Source organism: Balearica regulorum, chromosome 21, assembly GCF_011004875.1.
Source record: "Balearica regulorum gibbericeps isolate bBalReg1 chromosome 21, bBalReg1.pri, whole genome shotgun sequence".
Lineage (NCBI taxonomy): Eukaryota > Metazoa > Chordata > Aves > Gruiformes > Gruidae > Balearica > Balearica regulorum.
In genome coordinates this window covers 3,694,959-3,710,264 of record NC_046204.1, presented here as the reverse complement: position 1 = coordinate 3,710,264, position 15,306 = coordinate 3,694,959, and the positions used below count along the sequence as shown (strand labels likewise).

At 56.7% G+C, this 15,306-nt stretch overlaps 1 protein-coding gene across 6 annotated transcripts in view; it reads left to right on the top strand.

Annotated features, from left to right (window-relative positions):
- AGRN (agrin) overlaps nucleotides 1–15,058 on the top strand; it is a 122,618-nt gene extending 107,560 nt beyond the window's left edge. For 4 of the 6 annotated variants that reach the window (XM_075773021.1, XM_075773024.1, XM_075773019.1 and 1 more), the window contains 13 exons: nucleotides 522–737; nucleotides 985–1,214; nucleotides 1,677–1,811; nucleotides 1,977–2,073; nucleotides 2,506–2,670; nucleotides 3,054–3,165; nucleotides 4,244–4,255; nucleotides 5,255–5,371; nucleotides 5,683–5,872; nucleotides 6,630–6,717; nucleotides 11,290–11,514; nucleotides 12,155–12,258; nucleotides 13,863–15,058. In XM_075773021.1, coding sequence (XP_075629136.1) covers nucleotides 522–737; nucleotides 985–1,214; nucleotides 1,677–1,811; nucleotides 1,977–2,073; nucleotides 2,506–2,670; nucleotides 3,054–3,165; nucleotides 4,244–4,255; nucleotides 5,255–5,371; nucleotides 5,683–5,872; nucleotides 6,630–6,717; nucleotides 11,290–11,514; nucleotides 12,155–12,258; nucleotides 13,863–14,020 — 1,849 coding nt within the window. In that variant the 3' untranslated portion in view covers nucleotides 14,021–15,058. The remainder of the gene's footprint in view (nucleotides 1–521; nucleotides 738–984; nucleotides 1,215–1,676; nucleotides 1,812–1,976; nucleotides 2,074–2,505; nucleotides 2,671–3,053; nucleotides 3,166–4,243; nucleotides 4,256–5,254; nucleotides 5,372–5,682; nucleotides 5,873–6,629; nucleotides 6,718–11,289; nucleotides 11,515–12,154; nucleotides 12,259–13,862) is intronic. The other 2 variants (XM_075773023.1, XM_075773020.1) reach the window with 1 other exon arrangement.
- The last annotated feature ends 248 nt before the right edge of the window (nucleotides 15,059–15,306 follow it).

The window sequence follows — 15,306 nt, the reverse complement described above, 5'->3', positions numbered from 1 at the left end:
CACATGAACGAGAGGAGGAGGAACATTTTTTCCAATGCAATAGCAATACTAAGGGGACTCGTTCCCTGTGGCACCTTTCAACAAAGTTAATTCACTTATTTTAGGTTGAATTTTGAAAAGCTAAACGGTGTGGGAGGTTGATCTTTTTTGCGCAAGTGAGAGGTCTTTTTTCGGTGCTGTTTTTGTACTGGAAAAAGAAATGCAGGGGAAAAGAGAAAGGGAGAAAAGCCCCAGAAATCTGCACTGAAATTATTTTTCCAGATCCAAAAAGCAAAGGCACAGATTTGGAACGAGGTGAGGTAGAGGGCAGACCTCAGATGAGTTCTTAGGCAGTCAGACCCGATGCTCAGCGAGGGACGGCTGTGTGCTCCGAGTGCAGCCTGGTCCAGAGCTGGGGAGGGAGGGGGGGTTCCCCAGTGCTCCCACCTTCTCCCTGGGATGCAGCAGCCCCAGTGCCATGGCACGGATGTCACCTTTCTGCAGGGTGGCACAGGCACAGGGCTCCCTCTCTTCTGCTCCAGGTTTAACACCGGCTCCGGCACGGGCATCGTCACCAGCAAGGTCCGTGTTGAGCCTGGCAAGTGGCACCAGTTAGTGGTGAACCGCAACCGCCGCAGCGGCATGCTGTCTGTCGACGGGGAGCCCCACGTCAGCGGGGAGAGCCCGACGGGCACCGATGGGCTCAACCTCGACACAGACCTGTTCATCGGGGGAGCGCCGGAGGACCAAATGGCTGTGTGAGTGAGGGCGCTGGACCGCTGCCGTGGGTGTCGCGGCATCTGCTGCGGGCAGAGCATCCGTGGTGGCTGCAGCCCGTTGCCTGCTAGCAGGCTTCAGGCGGTGCCTTGGGGGAGCTTCTCTGGGCCGGGGGGGGCCTCTTAACACCCTGCTGGGGAGCACAGCCTGACCCAGATGCGTGGAGAACCTCTGCATTTTTGTCCTCGGGGACAAAACCCCCGCCCACTTTGTCCTCTGTCCCCTCAGGGTGGCAGATCGTACTGCGGCTACAACCGGCCTGAAGGGCTGCATCCGCCTCCTGGACGTGAACAACCAGATGTACGACCTGCGGGAGAAAGGCAGTGATGTGCTGTATGGCAGCGGGGTGGGCGAGTGCGGCAACGACCCCTGTCACCCCAACCCCTGCCACCATGGTGGCATCTGCCATGTCAAGGAGGCAGAGATGTTCCACTGCGAGTGTCTCTACACCTACACCGGTACGGGGAGGGGGCTGCCGAGAGAGCGTTGCTGGGGCTCCTGGTCCCGCTGGCTGGCCCTGAGGGATCCCGGAGCCTCGGGCTCACCTTGTGAGCTACAGTGGGGGGGTGTGGTGCGGAGTGTCAGCGGTGGGATAGAGGGAGAAGTCGCATCCAGTGAAGACCATAAATTCAGAATGTGGACCGACTAATAAGTGCATAAGACGATGGCCAGGATCTGTCTGTCCTCACGCACAAAAACATTTCCCATTACATTTTAGGGGCATAGTCTGGCACGCGTATCATCTGCCGTTTGCGAGGTCCGCTGCAGGGGCTTCTTGGGTCGCGGGAGTTCAACCTGAGACAGGAGAAAAAGGCTGGCAGGGCATCAGGAGACATCGGAGACATTTGTCTCTGGCCAGATTGTGCCTGATGACTGTCGGCTTGAGATGCTGATGTGACGGGCTCCCTTTTCTGCTGCAGGTCCGACGTGTGCCGACGAGAGGAATCCCTGCGACCCTACGCCCTGCCACGTCTCTGCCACCTGCCTGGTGCTGCCAGAGGGAGGTGCCTTGTGCGCCTGTCCCATGGGCCGGGAAGGAGACTTCTGCGAGCTAGGTGGGACGGGAGCTGGCAGAGGAGCGGGGCTGGGGAAGGGGGTGGAACTGAAGGTGCTGATTTCCCCAGCCTGGGTGGCCAGGAGGCTTTGCCTGCTGTGGCTTTGGGGCACTGGCTGAAGCTGTTCTGCCTCCTCTTCCTCACCATTCCCTCGTTTGTGCCCAGTGACGGAGCAGGACCACACCATGCCCTTCCTCCCGGAGTTCAATGGCTTCTCCTACCTGGAGCTGAACGGGCTGCAGACCTTCGTTCCTGACCTGCAGTAAGTGCCAGGGGACGGGAGAGGGGCAGGCGGGCGCATCGCCTCTGTGGCTGATTTGGGGCAGAGCGCTCCTGCTCTGAGCATCGCCTGTGACACGCTGGCTCTCCCTGGAGGTATTCCCTGTCGACAGGTTTTGGAGGTTTTGTCCAGAGGGACTGGCATCACCAGTATCCCCGCAGCCAGACTGAGCCAGCACCGCACCCCGGGTGCTTGGCGTCGCAGTGGGCTGGGTAAATAGGCACTGTGGAGTGGCATCCCGAGCGTGGCAGATGTATCCCTTACCTAGCAAGGGTGCCTTGCAGGGGTGGCATCTCTGCCATATCTGTAGTCCCAGGCAGGCAGAGGTCCTCCCAGGGCTCAGCACATGGGGCCAGAGGAACAGAGCACGTGGGCAGCTGGATTGGAGGGTATTCGTAATCCTTCTCTCCTCAGGGACAAAATGTCCATGGAAGTTGTGTTCCTGGCCAAGAACCCCAGCGGCATGATCTTCTACAACGGGCAGAAGACAGATGGCAAAGGGGACTTTGTCTCACTGGCCTTACACGATGGCTACCTGGAGTACAGATACGACCTGGGCAAAGGGGCGGCTGTGCTGAGGTAGGGTGGGCTGCAGGCTGGGGAGCTGCTCCTCAGGGGGGTGGTGACAGGAGAGCGACAGCAGAGGTTTTCAGCGTCTAGCACTGGCTCTGAGCTCCCCTCCCCAGAAAACCGGGAGGAAGCCAGGGAGAGGGAGCAGGCTTCACACTGGCCTCGGCTGTTTGCCACAATGGCTCTTGGGCAGCTGTCCCCATGGGGGACACCCTCTTTCCCAGGCTAACGCCGGGCTGTGTGCGTGGCTGCGAGCTGGGGCAGCCCTAGCTGGTCAAGCAGTGGTGGCTTGGGCTGCCTGAGCTGGTCAGGGGAGGTTTCCAGCACTGTGTTTGCAGGTGGTGATGGCAGAGCTCTCACCCAGGTGCCTTCTCCTCCCTTCTCACCACCAGGAGCAAGGAGCCAGTTCCCCTCAACACCTGGATAAGTGTCTTGTTGGAGAGGAACGGACGCAAAGGGGTAATGAGGATCAACAACGGCGAGAGGGTGATGGGAGAGTCACCGGTAAGTTGATGGGCCAGGGAGAGCTCTCTGGGCTTCCAGCCCTGCTCCTTTTATGTGTGAAATGAGCCGAGAAGTTCCCAGGCTCATGGGCTTTTTAATCCCTGCAGTGCATGGCTTTAAGAGTGGAGGAGGAGTGGGCAGGACCTGGGGAGAACAGGATGCTGCAGGGCAGAGCTTCCCTGCCCCTCTTGGCTGCTCTGCAGCCTGGCCCGGGTGCTGTAGGACAGCAACTGCACACCTCTTCCAGCTCTTCCTCCCTCCTCGTCCCCCACCGCAGAGCTGCAGCCCCTTTGCCAGCCACGCGCGTGTCCTGATTCTTGGCGCCTTGGTTTCAGGGACGTGTTTTCCTGAGCCTCCCTCGCGCACGTGCATGCACCTCACCCCTTTTTCGCAGGTCCTCGAGCATCCCTGCACCGGGGCAGGTACGCAAGGGTGGGTTCCAGCCTGTGCCCGTGGTGCTGGGCTCAAGAGCCCTCCGCGGTGCTGGCTGCGCAGGGAGCTTGGCCGGGAGGAAGTCACAGAGTAGTAAAAGCCCCGTTGCGCTGTTGCTGTTCGCTCCGTTAGTGCCGTCTCTGCTCGGTTCCCAAGCTGGCAGCTTACCTCTCTGACTTCTCCCGTGTCCTGTCCCCTCTGCGCTTCTGTCTCTGCACAACCAGCGGTTCCCCAGGGTTTCACGGCATGGCCGCTGGCCTTCCTTTCATCTGCCTTTCCAGCAGGGAAGCTGATAATGCAGGAAAAGCCCCAACTGCTGCTGAACTCGTCATTAAGCTCCACATAGAAGTGCAGCATCAAGATTATGCAGCATTCCTGCAAAAGAAGGGATTTCTTCCTTCCCTCGCTCTCATCTTTTCCAGCTTCTCTCCAAGCGAAGGCTCCCCCTGGTTGGCAGCGGCCCCTCCTGTTGCCTTCTGCAGCTCCCCTTCCCCTGCCCTGGCCATCCCGGGCGCCGGTTGCAGTGATGGTCTTGCAGCCCTGCATGTTATGATGTTACCCACTGATCTCCCTTTTCTCTCTCTCTTTCTCTCTCTCCCTTTGATTTTCATTTGTATTTTTCCCTCCCCTGCTGTCTGGATCCCAGAAATCCCGTAAGGTAAAGATAAGTATGACCCACTGCACCTCCATCTCATCTGCCATTGGCACGTTGTTCTTTTTTGTTTTCCATTCAGATCTCAGTGTTTCACCCACTCCCCATCTGACCAAGCAGCTTTAGGATCTCTGTAGATTAGAGACACTTGTTTCCTCTTCCGTCATTAATTTCCAGCCAGCTGTTACATTTATTTTATTTTTTTTTCGGAAGCATTTCAATTAATCCGGTCATGTTTCTCGTGTTAACTCCACAAAGCATTAGCTAGTGATTCATATAACTGCATCTCTGCCTCGCTGCTGCGCCTCTGGGGCCGCCCCAGGAGCACAGGAGGGGACGTCGCTCCTGCTGTGTGCCCAGGGAACCACGGGGCTGAAGACACACCTGGGACTTTCCGTGCTGTGCAGTTGGGACTGCAGGGTGACAGCAAGGAGAGGGTCTTTCTTCTCCAAACTCGCGGCCACGTGAGGTGCAGGAGAACCTCCCTTAGCCGTTTGCTCTAGGGGACCTGTAGCAGCCGGATGAACCCGAGCCGAAGCCCTCTGGTATGAGTTTGGGTTTAAGCATTAGCCCTGGCGAGGCTGAAGTGATATTTGTTTACTTGGTTTTGGGAGCCACACAAAGCCAGAGGCCTCCACGCCTGAGGGCATTAGAACAGCATCTCCCCAAAATTAAATTCACGGGGAAACCTTTTCCTTGTGTGCCTGCTGGCGGGTGAGCCATTGCAGATTGGCACCGGGAGAAGGGGGCCTCCAGCGCACCTCCCTGCCCCAGGACACAGCCCAGCCTTCGGGGAGGAAGGCAGGGAGCGGGGGAGCGCGGGGGACGGGCGGGTGTTGCTTGCCTTCCCGCTAGCCCGGCTTCTGGTTGTGCACGGGCGCCCGCTCTGCCTGCGGCGCTGCCCTGCTCGCAGCCTCCGTTAGTGCCTGCGGTGCTGAGCCACGTGCCCAGCTTGGGGATAGCCTGACGCCTTCTCCATCTCACCTTCTCCCCTCTCCTCCCCAGGTGCCTCACACCTTCCTGAACCTGAAGGAGCCGTTTTATGTGGGGGGAGCCCCTGATTTCAGCAAGCTAGCTCGAGCAGCCGCCATCTCCACCAGCTTCGATGGAGCTGTGCAGAGGGTGAGGCTCTACCGGCCGGCCCGGGACAGGGAGCTGGGCTGGGACACGTGCCGTCAGCACTGGCGTCGCTGGAGGAGAGCGAGGACGAGCCTGGGAGCGGGCTGCCCCGGCACGTGGGCCCGTGTGCACGGGGGCACACGCAATTGAAGAGAGGTGGCAGAAGGGGAGGCAGGGGGTGCATCACAGGAACACGTGGGGTTTGTGGCTGGATTCCCACCTCCCCCGTGCCCTCGAGGGTGCTGGCCTCTGTGCCCCCGCCGGAGGGGTGGTGAAGGCTGACTCTCATGCTTCCTCTTGCTTGCATCTGCCAGATCTCTGTCAAGGGGGTGCCTGTGCTGAAGGAGCAGAACATCCGCAGCGCCATTGAGATCTCCCCCTTCCGAGGCCACCCCTGCACCCGAAAACCCAATCCCTGCCAGAACGGAGGCACTTGCAGCCCCCGGCTGGAGAGCTATGAGTGTACCTGCCAGAGGGGCTTCTCCGGGGCTCACTGCGAGAAAGGTGAGACTGCCAGGGTAGGGCTGGACGTGGACCCTCACCCGCTAGCCGGACGTGGCAATGAAACTGCTTCGATGATTAGCCGGCGGCAGCAGGACAGCATGCCGCTTAGAGCAAGCCAGAGGGCTTGTCCTTGTTGTGGCTGCTGGGAGGGATCCGGGGGAAACAAGCTGCGGCGTTTGTAGGCTGGCACTGTCGTGCAGCTGTGAAGCCGGGGCTAAGCCGTTTCTCAGAAATGCAGCATTACACGGGCAAATGCACGCGTAGATCGCCCAGCCCTGCCATCACGTCCTGTCAGTGCGCTCTGACCCTGTCTTATGTCGCTATGCTCACTTGAAACAGCCTGGGGTGGGGAAATGTGGTTTGGTGCCGTAGCGGATTCACCCGGAGGGCCTGAGCAATGCCTGGCTGTCCCCAGAGCAGCGTTTCTCTCCTGCTGCCTCCTGAGATTATCACTTGGGCCATCCCCGAGCCCAGGTTCCTCCCCAGCTTCAGCCAGGAAACCAAAAAGGCTGCAGGTTTCATGACACTTGGCTGCAAAACAGGGAGGAGGTCCAAACTCACAGGCTCTGAAGCCACAGTAAACTTTTCCAGGGGCTTGCTTAGAGTGCCACAGTGCTGACATGCCCCAAGGGACAGCAGGTTTGTGCATGCCTTCGTCCTGTTACGAATGCTCGGTGTAAAGGGGGATTTTCCTAGTCTCCAAAGACGGACAGACCATGCTACGTTGCCTGACAGCTCTTCTTTTTCCCACCTCCAGTGATCATTGAGAAGGCTGCTGGAGATGCAGAGGCCATTGCTTTTGATGGTAGGACATATATGGAGTACCACAATGCCGTGACAAAGAGGTAACTTGGCTGCCGAGCTGAACCAAAGTCAAACCAAGGAGTTAGGGCTGTTAGCAGGAGGAAGAGCTAGGGCTGAAGAAGTCCAAGTGCGGTGCTCAAAGAGGGGCAAGCCAAACTGGGGCCGCAAGCACTTGCTTCCAGCCCTTACCTCTAAGGCTGCCTTGTTGACAGAGAGCTTTCCCCACGACAGCAGTGCCCGGCCAACTTCAGCTCTGGATGCTCTCATTCTGCAGCGTGTGGGCCACCTTCCGTGTTAGCGTAGTCTGGTTTGGGAGTGGGATGGAGCTGGCTGGGTGCACCCCGTGAAGACGGTTGACGTGGCCTGTGCCCTGCTCCTGCCCACGTGCTCGGGGATGGGTTGTGGGCTGGGTGAGCCGTGCTGAGGGGAGAGGGAGCTCTGCCTGTGGTTTAACTCGCGCCCGTTGCCAGCTCCTTGGTCTCCCTGGCTGTTTGTGCAGCAAGGGCCAGTTCTGCCAGCAGGGATGGGCCATTGCCACTGAGGGACCTGGCTAGCCTTCTCCAGCGTCTGCTCAACCCTGTCCCCATGGGCTAGGGGTACGTGTTTGGACCCTGTGGTCTCTGTGGTGGTACTGGTCCCTGGGGCTGCTCTCTCAAGATAAGCAGAGCCTGGTACTCAGCGGCTGACAGGTCCTCTTCAGCCTCCGGGCTGGGTGCCTCTCCTACAGGAGACTCTTGGTCCACTGCAGTTTGTCTCAGTACCCTTCCTCAGCACCACGCTCCTGCACCCCTGTGGGTAATTCCCAGCTCCATGGCACTGGGACAGGATTAGGCTCCGTCCGTCTGCCTCTTACAGCCTCAGATTCCCCGCTGCCCTTAGCCCTGCCTGGGGAGGGTGTCTGTGTTGAGCTGTTGTTTGTCGGTCTCTGTCTGTCCGTCTCTCCTCAATGTCCTTGTTTCTTTGTTTTCAAGCCACCTGACCAATGAGATCCCCGCGTAAGTACAGTCCTCCCTGCAGCCATCTGCCCTCCACCACGTCTCCCATTGCCACCCTGACCGCCAGCCCACCCGCAGGGGAGCAGGGCAGGTGTGGGAGGAGGAATACGGGCAATCTCCCAGGGGTCTGCCACGGGCAGGCGTTCCCATTTCAGGGTGAGGGGGACACAGGCGCTGACCGCAGCTCCGGCAGCTGCACGGGGGCCCCAATGCACCCAAGACGTAGCAGGAGCCAGGAGCTGCCTGGTCCTGCTGCAGTCAGACGTCGTCCCAGCAGCGTGCTGCGATTTAGTTTAAGCAGATGAGCATAGAGGAAGAACGTTCCTGTGACTTACCTCTTCCATCAGCAGCAAAGGCATTGGCAATGGAAGTAAGGGGTGCTAATCCTGCCCTGGTTTTTCCATTGCTGCCGTAGCAAGGAGGCCGGGCTGGGTGGTAGGAGGATGTTCCCAGTCAGGGGTGCATGGGCTGGGCAAGCCCTCACAACATGCAGGGTGGCCAGGGGGGCAGAAGAAGGGTCTGGGCAGGCAGAGGGGGAGAAGTTGCTGTTTCCCCAGAGCAGGCTTGGCAGCTGTTGGTTTGTTGTCTCTGTCCTGCTGGGTGGCAGGAGTGGAAGAGCAGCACTGGTTCATGCAGCTGTATTCCCCACTGCCTGGGGGAGAGTTAGAGTGATACCTGCCTGTCATCTCCCCATTTCACCTCATTTTCTGCAAGCTGGGGTCAGACAGAGGCTCGGGAGGCTGAGTTGCGTGCATGCGTGCATGTCAGCACCTGGGGAGCCACAGAGCCCATCAGCTGCACGTTCACAGCAGTTTGGGAGGTGCTCTGGGTTGCTCTGGGGTTTTGGAAAGGGCTTTCTAGGAGCCAAGCATCCTCTTAAGCTAGACAGTGCCCTACGGCAACGAGAGGCACGTAGTGCCCGGGCACAGTGCCTGGCTGTCCCTGTCTGCACGGACACGAGCCACATCCCTCCGGATGAGCAGAAAGCTGCTACTTTCGTCTGCTGCCTCTCCCAGTGCTCCGCAAATGGAAGGTCACCATTCCCAGCCTCCTCCCTGCCTCAGCCAGCCTATTTTGGCTGTGCATGCCCCATCCTGCAAGGGAGCTTAGCACTTCTCCCCAGATCCCTCTGCTGGGATTTGGCAGCAGCACTCACTAGCCCGGCCAGGGCTGAAGGACCCATTGGGCTGCCCATAAAAAGTAGTTTCTTCTGCCTCCAGGCAGACACCGGGGTGTGCCTTGGGCAGGACTAACACTCCCACTGCTTCTCTGGGCTCTGCTGGCCATGGCATGCCCGTACATTTTTATTTATTATTTGGTTTTGAATGTACATTTTTATATACGCATCTAGTTAGAGCTGATTGTAATGCCAGGCCCGTACCCCTAACGCTTGCAGGCAGTGCCAGCGGGACAGCTGTAGTCCTGGGTTTCCCCTTCTCCACGCACGCCCTGCTGCCCAAGTGCCCCAGGGCTGACTCAGAGGCTTTACGTGCCAGGTCAGCTCAGCCTAGGTGGGAGCCCGTTTTGCAGTGTCCCAAAGAACCAGCCTGAGACCTGTCCGTAGGTCTGCCCAGGAAAGGGTCCTTCTGCAGAGCCGTGGACCACAAGCTCCCTTCCCCCAGCAGTGCCACCCTCTGTCCTGTCCTGGGATGCACGTCCCAGCAGGGCAGCGCGGGTGATGAGCAGGAACATTGATAGTCCTGACCCAGGAGAGCGTTGCAGAGTCCCTGCACCGCTGGGACAGAGCTGTATTCGTTCTGGCGTTGTTGTGCTCGCCTTGGCTAAGCAACAACTTGCAAACTTGTCTCACTGGCTTGAGGAAACTCAGCCCTAAGGACAGAGGCTGAGGTTTCCCGCTAACGCTGGGCGGATTTCTCAGCCTGGGCATTGTGTAGGGTGAGGAGCTGTCGCTGTTGAGCAGGGCTGATCCCTGTCCGTGAGCGGGGTGGGAGGGAAGGGTCTCCTCCGCTGTCCTGCGCTTATCGCATGCTCCCCTTTCTTCCTGCATCTAAGTCCCGAAGCGCTGGACTATCCTGCGGAGCCCAGGTGAGTCTGTGCCAGGCTTTCAGCTCTTGTCTCGTGCTCTGCTGTTGCTGCCTCAGCATGTTTCTGTCTCTGTGCGTGTTCTGTGTGTCCATACCCTTGGCTTTTTATTTATAAGGGATACAGCTCTGCAGGTGATGAGAGTAAACACAGAGGAAGCCCTGTCCCTTCAGCATAGGAACAACAGCTCCTATGCAACTCCAGCTCTGGCCCTTGCTCCTGGGGACCTAGACAGCAAGTAGCTACAAGTGAGAGGAGAGGCTGAGTTACCTTGACGGTACAGCGGGCTTCATGCAGAACCTTCGTCCAGCCCTTTGGACGCAGTGTCCCTTGGGAATAAAAAGCTGTCTGTGTTGCCCATGTTGTCTAGTCTATGTGTGCACATGTGTCAGCAGTGTGTCTCGGAGCATCCCAGGAGGGTGGATGGTGAGACTCCATATGGCAATGTCACCCGTTTTCAAGAGCTTTTCGCCTGTTCCAAAAGGGACTGAGCAAAGATGGGGATGCCAGCGTGGGGGAAATCCTGTCCTTCCTTCTTTCCTCCCTTGGGAAAAAGACACTGCCTCTAGGAGAAAGAAGGCTTTCTGCCTTTGTGGACCATCTCCATCCCCTTCAAACTGCTCATGGCCTCACAGTCCCCAGCCTCAGGCTCCCATTGGGCTTTGGTCAAGCAGAGGCAGCGATGTAGAGCAAACACCTCCAAGGCTGATGGCTGCGTGGTGATGGCACGGGGAGCGGTGGTCCCCAGGCGCCCCAGCTCTTGTACCTCAAACGCCTGCCAGCAGGATGGTGAAATGGTGTCGACCCCAGCTTAGCTGCTGCCCACAGCCCTCCCGATCTGGCCAACAGAGCCCTCTTTGTTCTGCACTCTCCCAAATCAAAGGCAGTTCTGTGGGGAAAATCCTTCTGCTGGCCAGATCGGGGCCAGCCCGGTGCTGTTCGTCAGCCCCAGTAACAGATCTCTTCCTTCAGCGCCTGCGTACGAGGAGGCAAAACCAAGACTTGCGTGTCACAGCTTGCAGGGCTTGATGTGTCTGAACCTTGTGCTCCATGGAGGGCAAAAGCAAGGGGCAGTAGCCCCAGGCTGTGTGTTTGGAAGTTCAAGCTGTATGTTGGGGAAAACACTTCATCTCCAAGAGAACCGTGCAGCCCCTGCTCAGGTCAGCAGGAAGATGGGGAAGCTCCTTTCTTGGTGTTCCCAAGAGCCTCAGCTGCCCTCATCTGGCACCGGTCCTACTCTGAGTGGGAGCTGGGTTGGAGAACTCCAGAGGCCCATTTCTTTGAATCTGTGGCCTGGTTCAGAGCTTTCCATCTGCTCCCCCCCCCATGCACCAGGCCACCTGAGCAAGCCTGGGATATTGCAAAGGCTGCGACCCCTCGAGTGCAGCAGGTAGGGACCGAGACCCCGTGCGTAGCCTGATGCCAAAGGTCTGCTGAAGGTTATCCTCAGCAGGTGAGCTAGTCTGCTGGGAACGGAGAAGGCTGCTCCGAGGAGCTGACTGGCTGCCTGTTGCTTTTGTAGTCATGTTTTTAACTCCGCTCTGTCTTCTCCCCTGCTTCCATCTCCCCGTGCAGCGAGAAGGCCTTGCAATCGAACCACTTTGAACTAAGCATCAAAACAGAAGCCACTCAGGGGCTGATCCTGTGGAGTGGGAAAGGGCTGGAGCGATCAGACTACATTGCCCTCGCCATAGTGGATGGCTTCGTACAAATGACCTACGATCTCGGCTCCAAGCCAGTCGTCCTACGATCCACGGTCCCAGTCAACACCAACCGGTGGATCCACATCAAAGCGTACAGGTGTGAAGGCAAGCGGGACCGTGGCAGATTGCTCTGGGCTGGGCAAGCTGTGAATTAATTAGGGAGCCTGAGTCGTGGCCGTAGCTCCGTGCCCTGTCATCCCCAAGGGTCACTCCTCTTCTTGGATAATAATAGAGGAGAGGCACGTGGGCAGCGCCACGTTGGAGGGGTGCGTGTTGTGACACGCCTGGAAATGTCAAAGGGGCAGATTCAAGGAGGTACGAAAGGTTCGTGCCTTTTATTTTAGCTGGCTGAGGGTTTTACATTCTGTTCGTGTTGAGCCCGAGCCGTCCCTTTTATTTTTATTGGTGGTGGGAGTGGTGAGCGGATCATGCGGCTGGCATGCCGGGGATTTCTGCTGATGGGTCTGGAGGAAGCTGTGGCCGCTGGCAGGGCCGGGGGATGCGCGGGGGATGCTGGAGGGGAGCCGTGTGGCACTGCCCCGGGCAGGCGTTGCACCGAGGGCTGCCCTGTGCTGCGTGGCCTGGGGGAGAGCTTTGCTCCCCGCTCCTCTCCAGGTGGAGAAGGGCTGATGGTGCCCAGGGTCTGGATTTAGCGTAAAGCAGAGGGCAGCTCTGGGGTCTTTTTCTCTAAGGTTGCTGATCATCATCTGTTTCTTCTTCCCTCCCTCCGGGAGCAGGGTACAGAGAGAAGGCTCCCTTCAAGTCGGCAACGAAGCCCCCATCGCTGGCTCTTCTCCGCTTGGTGCAACACAGCTAGATACCGATGGGGCCCTGTGGCTGGGTAAGTCGGTGCGGAAAGGCTGAACCTCCTCTGCGCCCCTCGCTGCGAGGCTCGGAGCGGGAGCTGGGCCGTTGATGCTCCCTCACTTGTTTCAATGGGACACCTTTGCCTCCCAGGAGGCTTCGACAAGTTTGACTTAAAAAAATCCCCAACTCGTTCTCTGCCTACTAGGGCAGGATGCTGGTGACAGCTGAGGGACGAAGGGTTGGCTTGACCAAACGCCAGTCCTTTCCATGTCACCATGTCCCGTGGAGAGAGGGGTTAGCTGGCCGGTGGCTCTGGATCCCCTGCTGCCGGTGGCATGGAGCACCCTCTCCCTCTTCAACCTGGGAGTGCTCCCACATGTGGGAGCCTCTATTAGTTCATGAGCCTACCAAAGGTGAAACGGCTGAATGGACAGAAGGGTGCTTCTGTTTGGAAATTATGTGTAAATACCCAGATTTTAAATGTTGTTTTATTTGCAGAACAGAATAAGCAGACATGCCAGAAGCTGCCCGTGTGTGCGGCAGAGTCTGTTCCACTTGTGTTGACATAAATATTTTGATCCTGCAAACAGAGTTTGGCCCATTGCATCTATCTCACGCTGCCTGTGGCAGATCTGTCAGCACAGACAGAGGCTAGATTTGTCCTGTAACAGCTCGAATCGGCAAAAAAAATCCACCCACAAGCGTAGGATGGTTGCATTTAAATACAACCAGTACTAATCTGAGCTAAGAGGATAGTAAAGTCCTCTTTGGAGCCTGAAGGGATGAAAGAAGGATGCTCAGTGATAAGGGATGCGGCAGGTCCTGGGCTTTGTTCGTCTCTTGAGGAACTCGCATGACTCCAACTCTCCATCTCTAAGTTTAGGGCTGGGCTTCTCCTCAGGCCGGTGCTGTAGCAGTCCGAGCCCGCAGGTTTGCGAGGAGGCACAAGGGCCACAGAAATCAATGGGCAGAAATGGGGATTTTGGTCATCTGTAACAAAGGACCAGTGAATTGGATTCTCTTCACACTTTTCGGAAGCATCTGTTCTTATCTTCCTAGTCTAAGCCTGTAGTTTCAGGTCTAACCTGACTTACAAAGAGTTCATATTCAAAAATGTAGCCTCAGCTCTGAAAGACAGTATCCCAGATGCCATTTCTCGTTCTGAAATCAACCTAGAAGTTATGAGGAAAGCAGAATTTTTCCATGAGAAATTTTTGCTCGGCTTCCCCACTGGCTCTTCCAAAGGTTTTGTTTGCAATCAGCCCTTTGTAATTTCAGGGCCTGGAATGAGCCATAGATAACATTTCAGTAATAGAAATAAAATTCAGTTTGAATTTGGGACCAACCTCCAAGGAAAAGAAGTATTTTAAGTTGGACCGCTATTTTAGAACACAAGCTACTGTTTTAAGTGTCTTCAGGAAACCTGTATGTATTGGTTGGAACTGGTATTTCTCTGATTTACATGAAAATAAATACCATTCAGGAAAGAGGTTTTTCCCTGCTGTTGAGGAGGGTGTTCCCAGCAGCGCCTGCACTGCACGTGTGTGTGTGTGTGTGTGTACCTGAGTGTGCGACACTGCCACGCACAGCGGCGTGTCCTTTGTCCTCCCACCCGACCATCTGTGCTGTCTCTTGCAGGGGGAATGGAGAAGCTGAGCGTGGCTCACAAGCTGCCCAAGGCATACAGCACTGGCTTTATCGGCTGCATAAGGGACGTGATTGTCGACCGCCAAGAACTGCATCTGGTGGAGGACGCTTTAAACAACCCCACGATATTACAGTGCTCAGCCAAATAGACCCCCAGGGACCCTTCCTTCTCCTTCCCTCCCTCCTGCCTATTGCTGTAATTATTTTCTATTTTTGTAAACTTATTGCTTTTTATATTTTGGGGGGAGGGGGGATTGGGAGGGGAGGAAACACCTTTTCTTTTGGGTTATTTGTTCGGTTGCAGTCTATCCAGGTCAGTCAGACTCTAATCAAACAGCAGCAACAAAGAACAAACCTTGAACCAAGTCTCCAAGAAGTGACAGAAGAACTTCCCCATTGCACCTGCATTGTAAATCTTATTCATACTTGAAGCTTCTTTCTGGGTTATTTTTCCCCCTCCTTACTTGCGTTCTTGGGTTGTTGTTCACACCTGCGGGGGAGAGGATGCTGGTGCTGGCGAGACGTGTGGCCTTTGCGGATTCACCACCGTCCCATCTCAGGCCTGGCCCCAAAGTCCCTTCTGCAGTGCGGGCTGAGCAGGGAGGTGGCCATCGGAGAGAAGCAGGAGTTGCCACCCTGCTCTGGCACCTGGCTCGGCCAAGCCTTCTCCTGGCACTGTGTTCACCCTATCTCCCTCCTCCCCGCCTTCCTCTCACTATAATTTATGTGTGTAAGAATCTCAAGTGCTTTTCTCCTTTATGCTCTGTTAAAATCAGGGATGCCATGCACTGGAAGAGAGACCAAGGTCTGCTCTGAGCAGGCAGAAAAGCATTGCTCTTTGGTTCTCCTATGACTGTTTGCTGGACTAAGAGGTGCTGTGGGGGAAATGTTGATTTCTCTGTTGGCTCTCCTCCTCCTCCTCCTCCTCCTCCTCTTGGACATGTGCAGAAGCAGCTGTGAAACCTCATTTCCACACTTTGTGTTTATCCAGACATGTCCTAACCACCTGCTTGCCCTGGCTGCTCTTCCCAAGAGCTTCTGTGTACCGAGCGTTGCCCTCCCGTGCACCAGTGACAACTTGCAGCACGTCTTCAAGAGCTGGAAGTGCTCTCCCTCTTCCAGCACTGTCAAAAACAGGCTGCGAGGGCGTGGGGACTGGGTCCCTTTTCACTTTAAAAAAAAAAAAAGTCTGTTGGATGTGTCTTTCCATGACCCATGTCCGTTTTCCAGCCTCCGGGCGTGACTTGCCCTCTGTCTACCATGAGGATGCTTGCAGCTGGCCAGCTGTGAAGCTGTAGAGCTGGTATTAGAGCCTCTCCCATGAAGAGTAATTGGAGTTTTACCTTTGGCTTCAAGTTTTTGCAATGCTCAGTGCAATGCAGGGTCTTCCACGCCACGAGCAAAGCTCCTCTGGATACGGCCAGCCCAGCAGCAA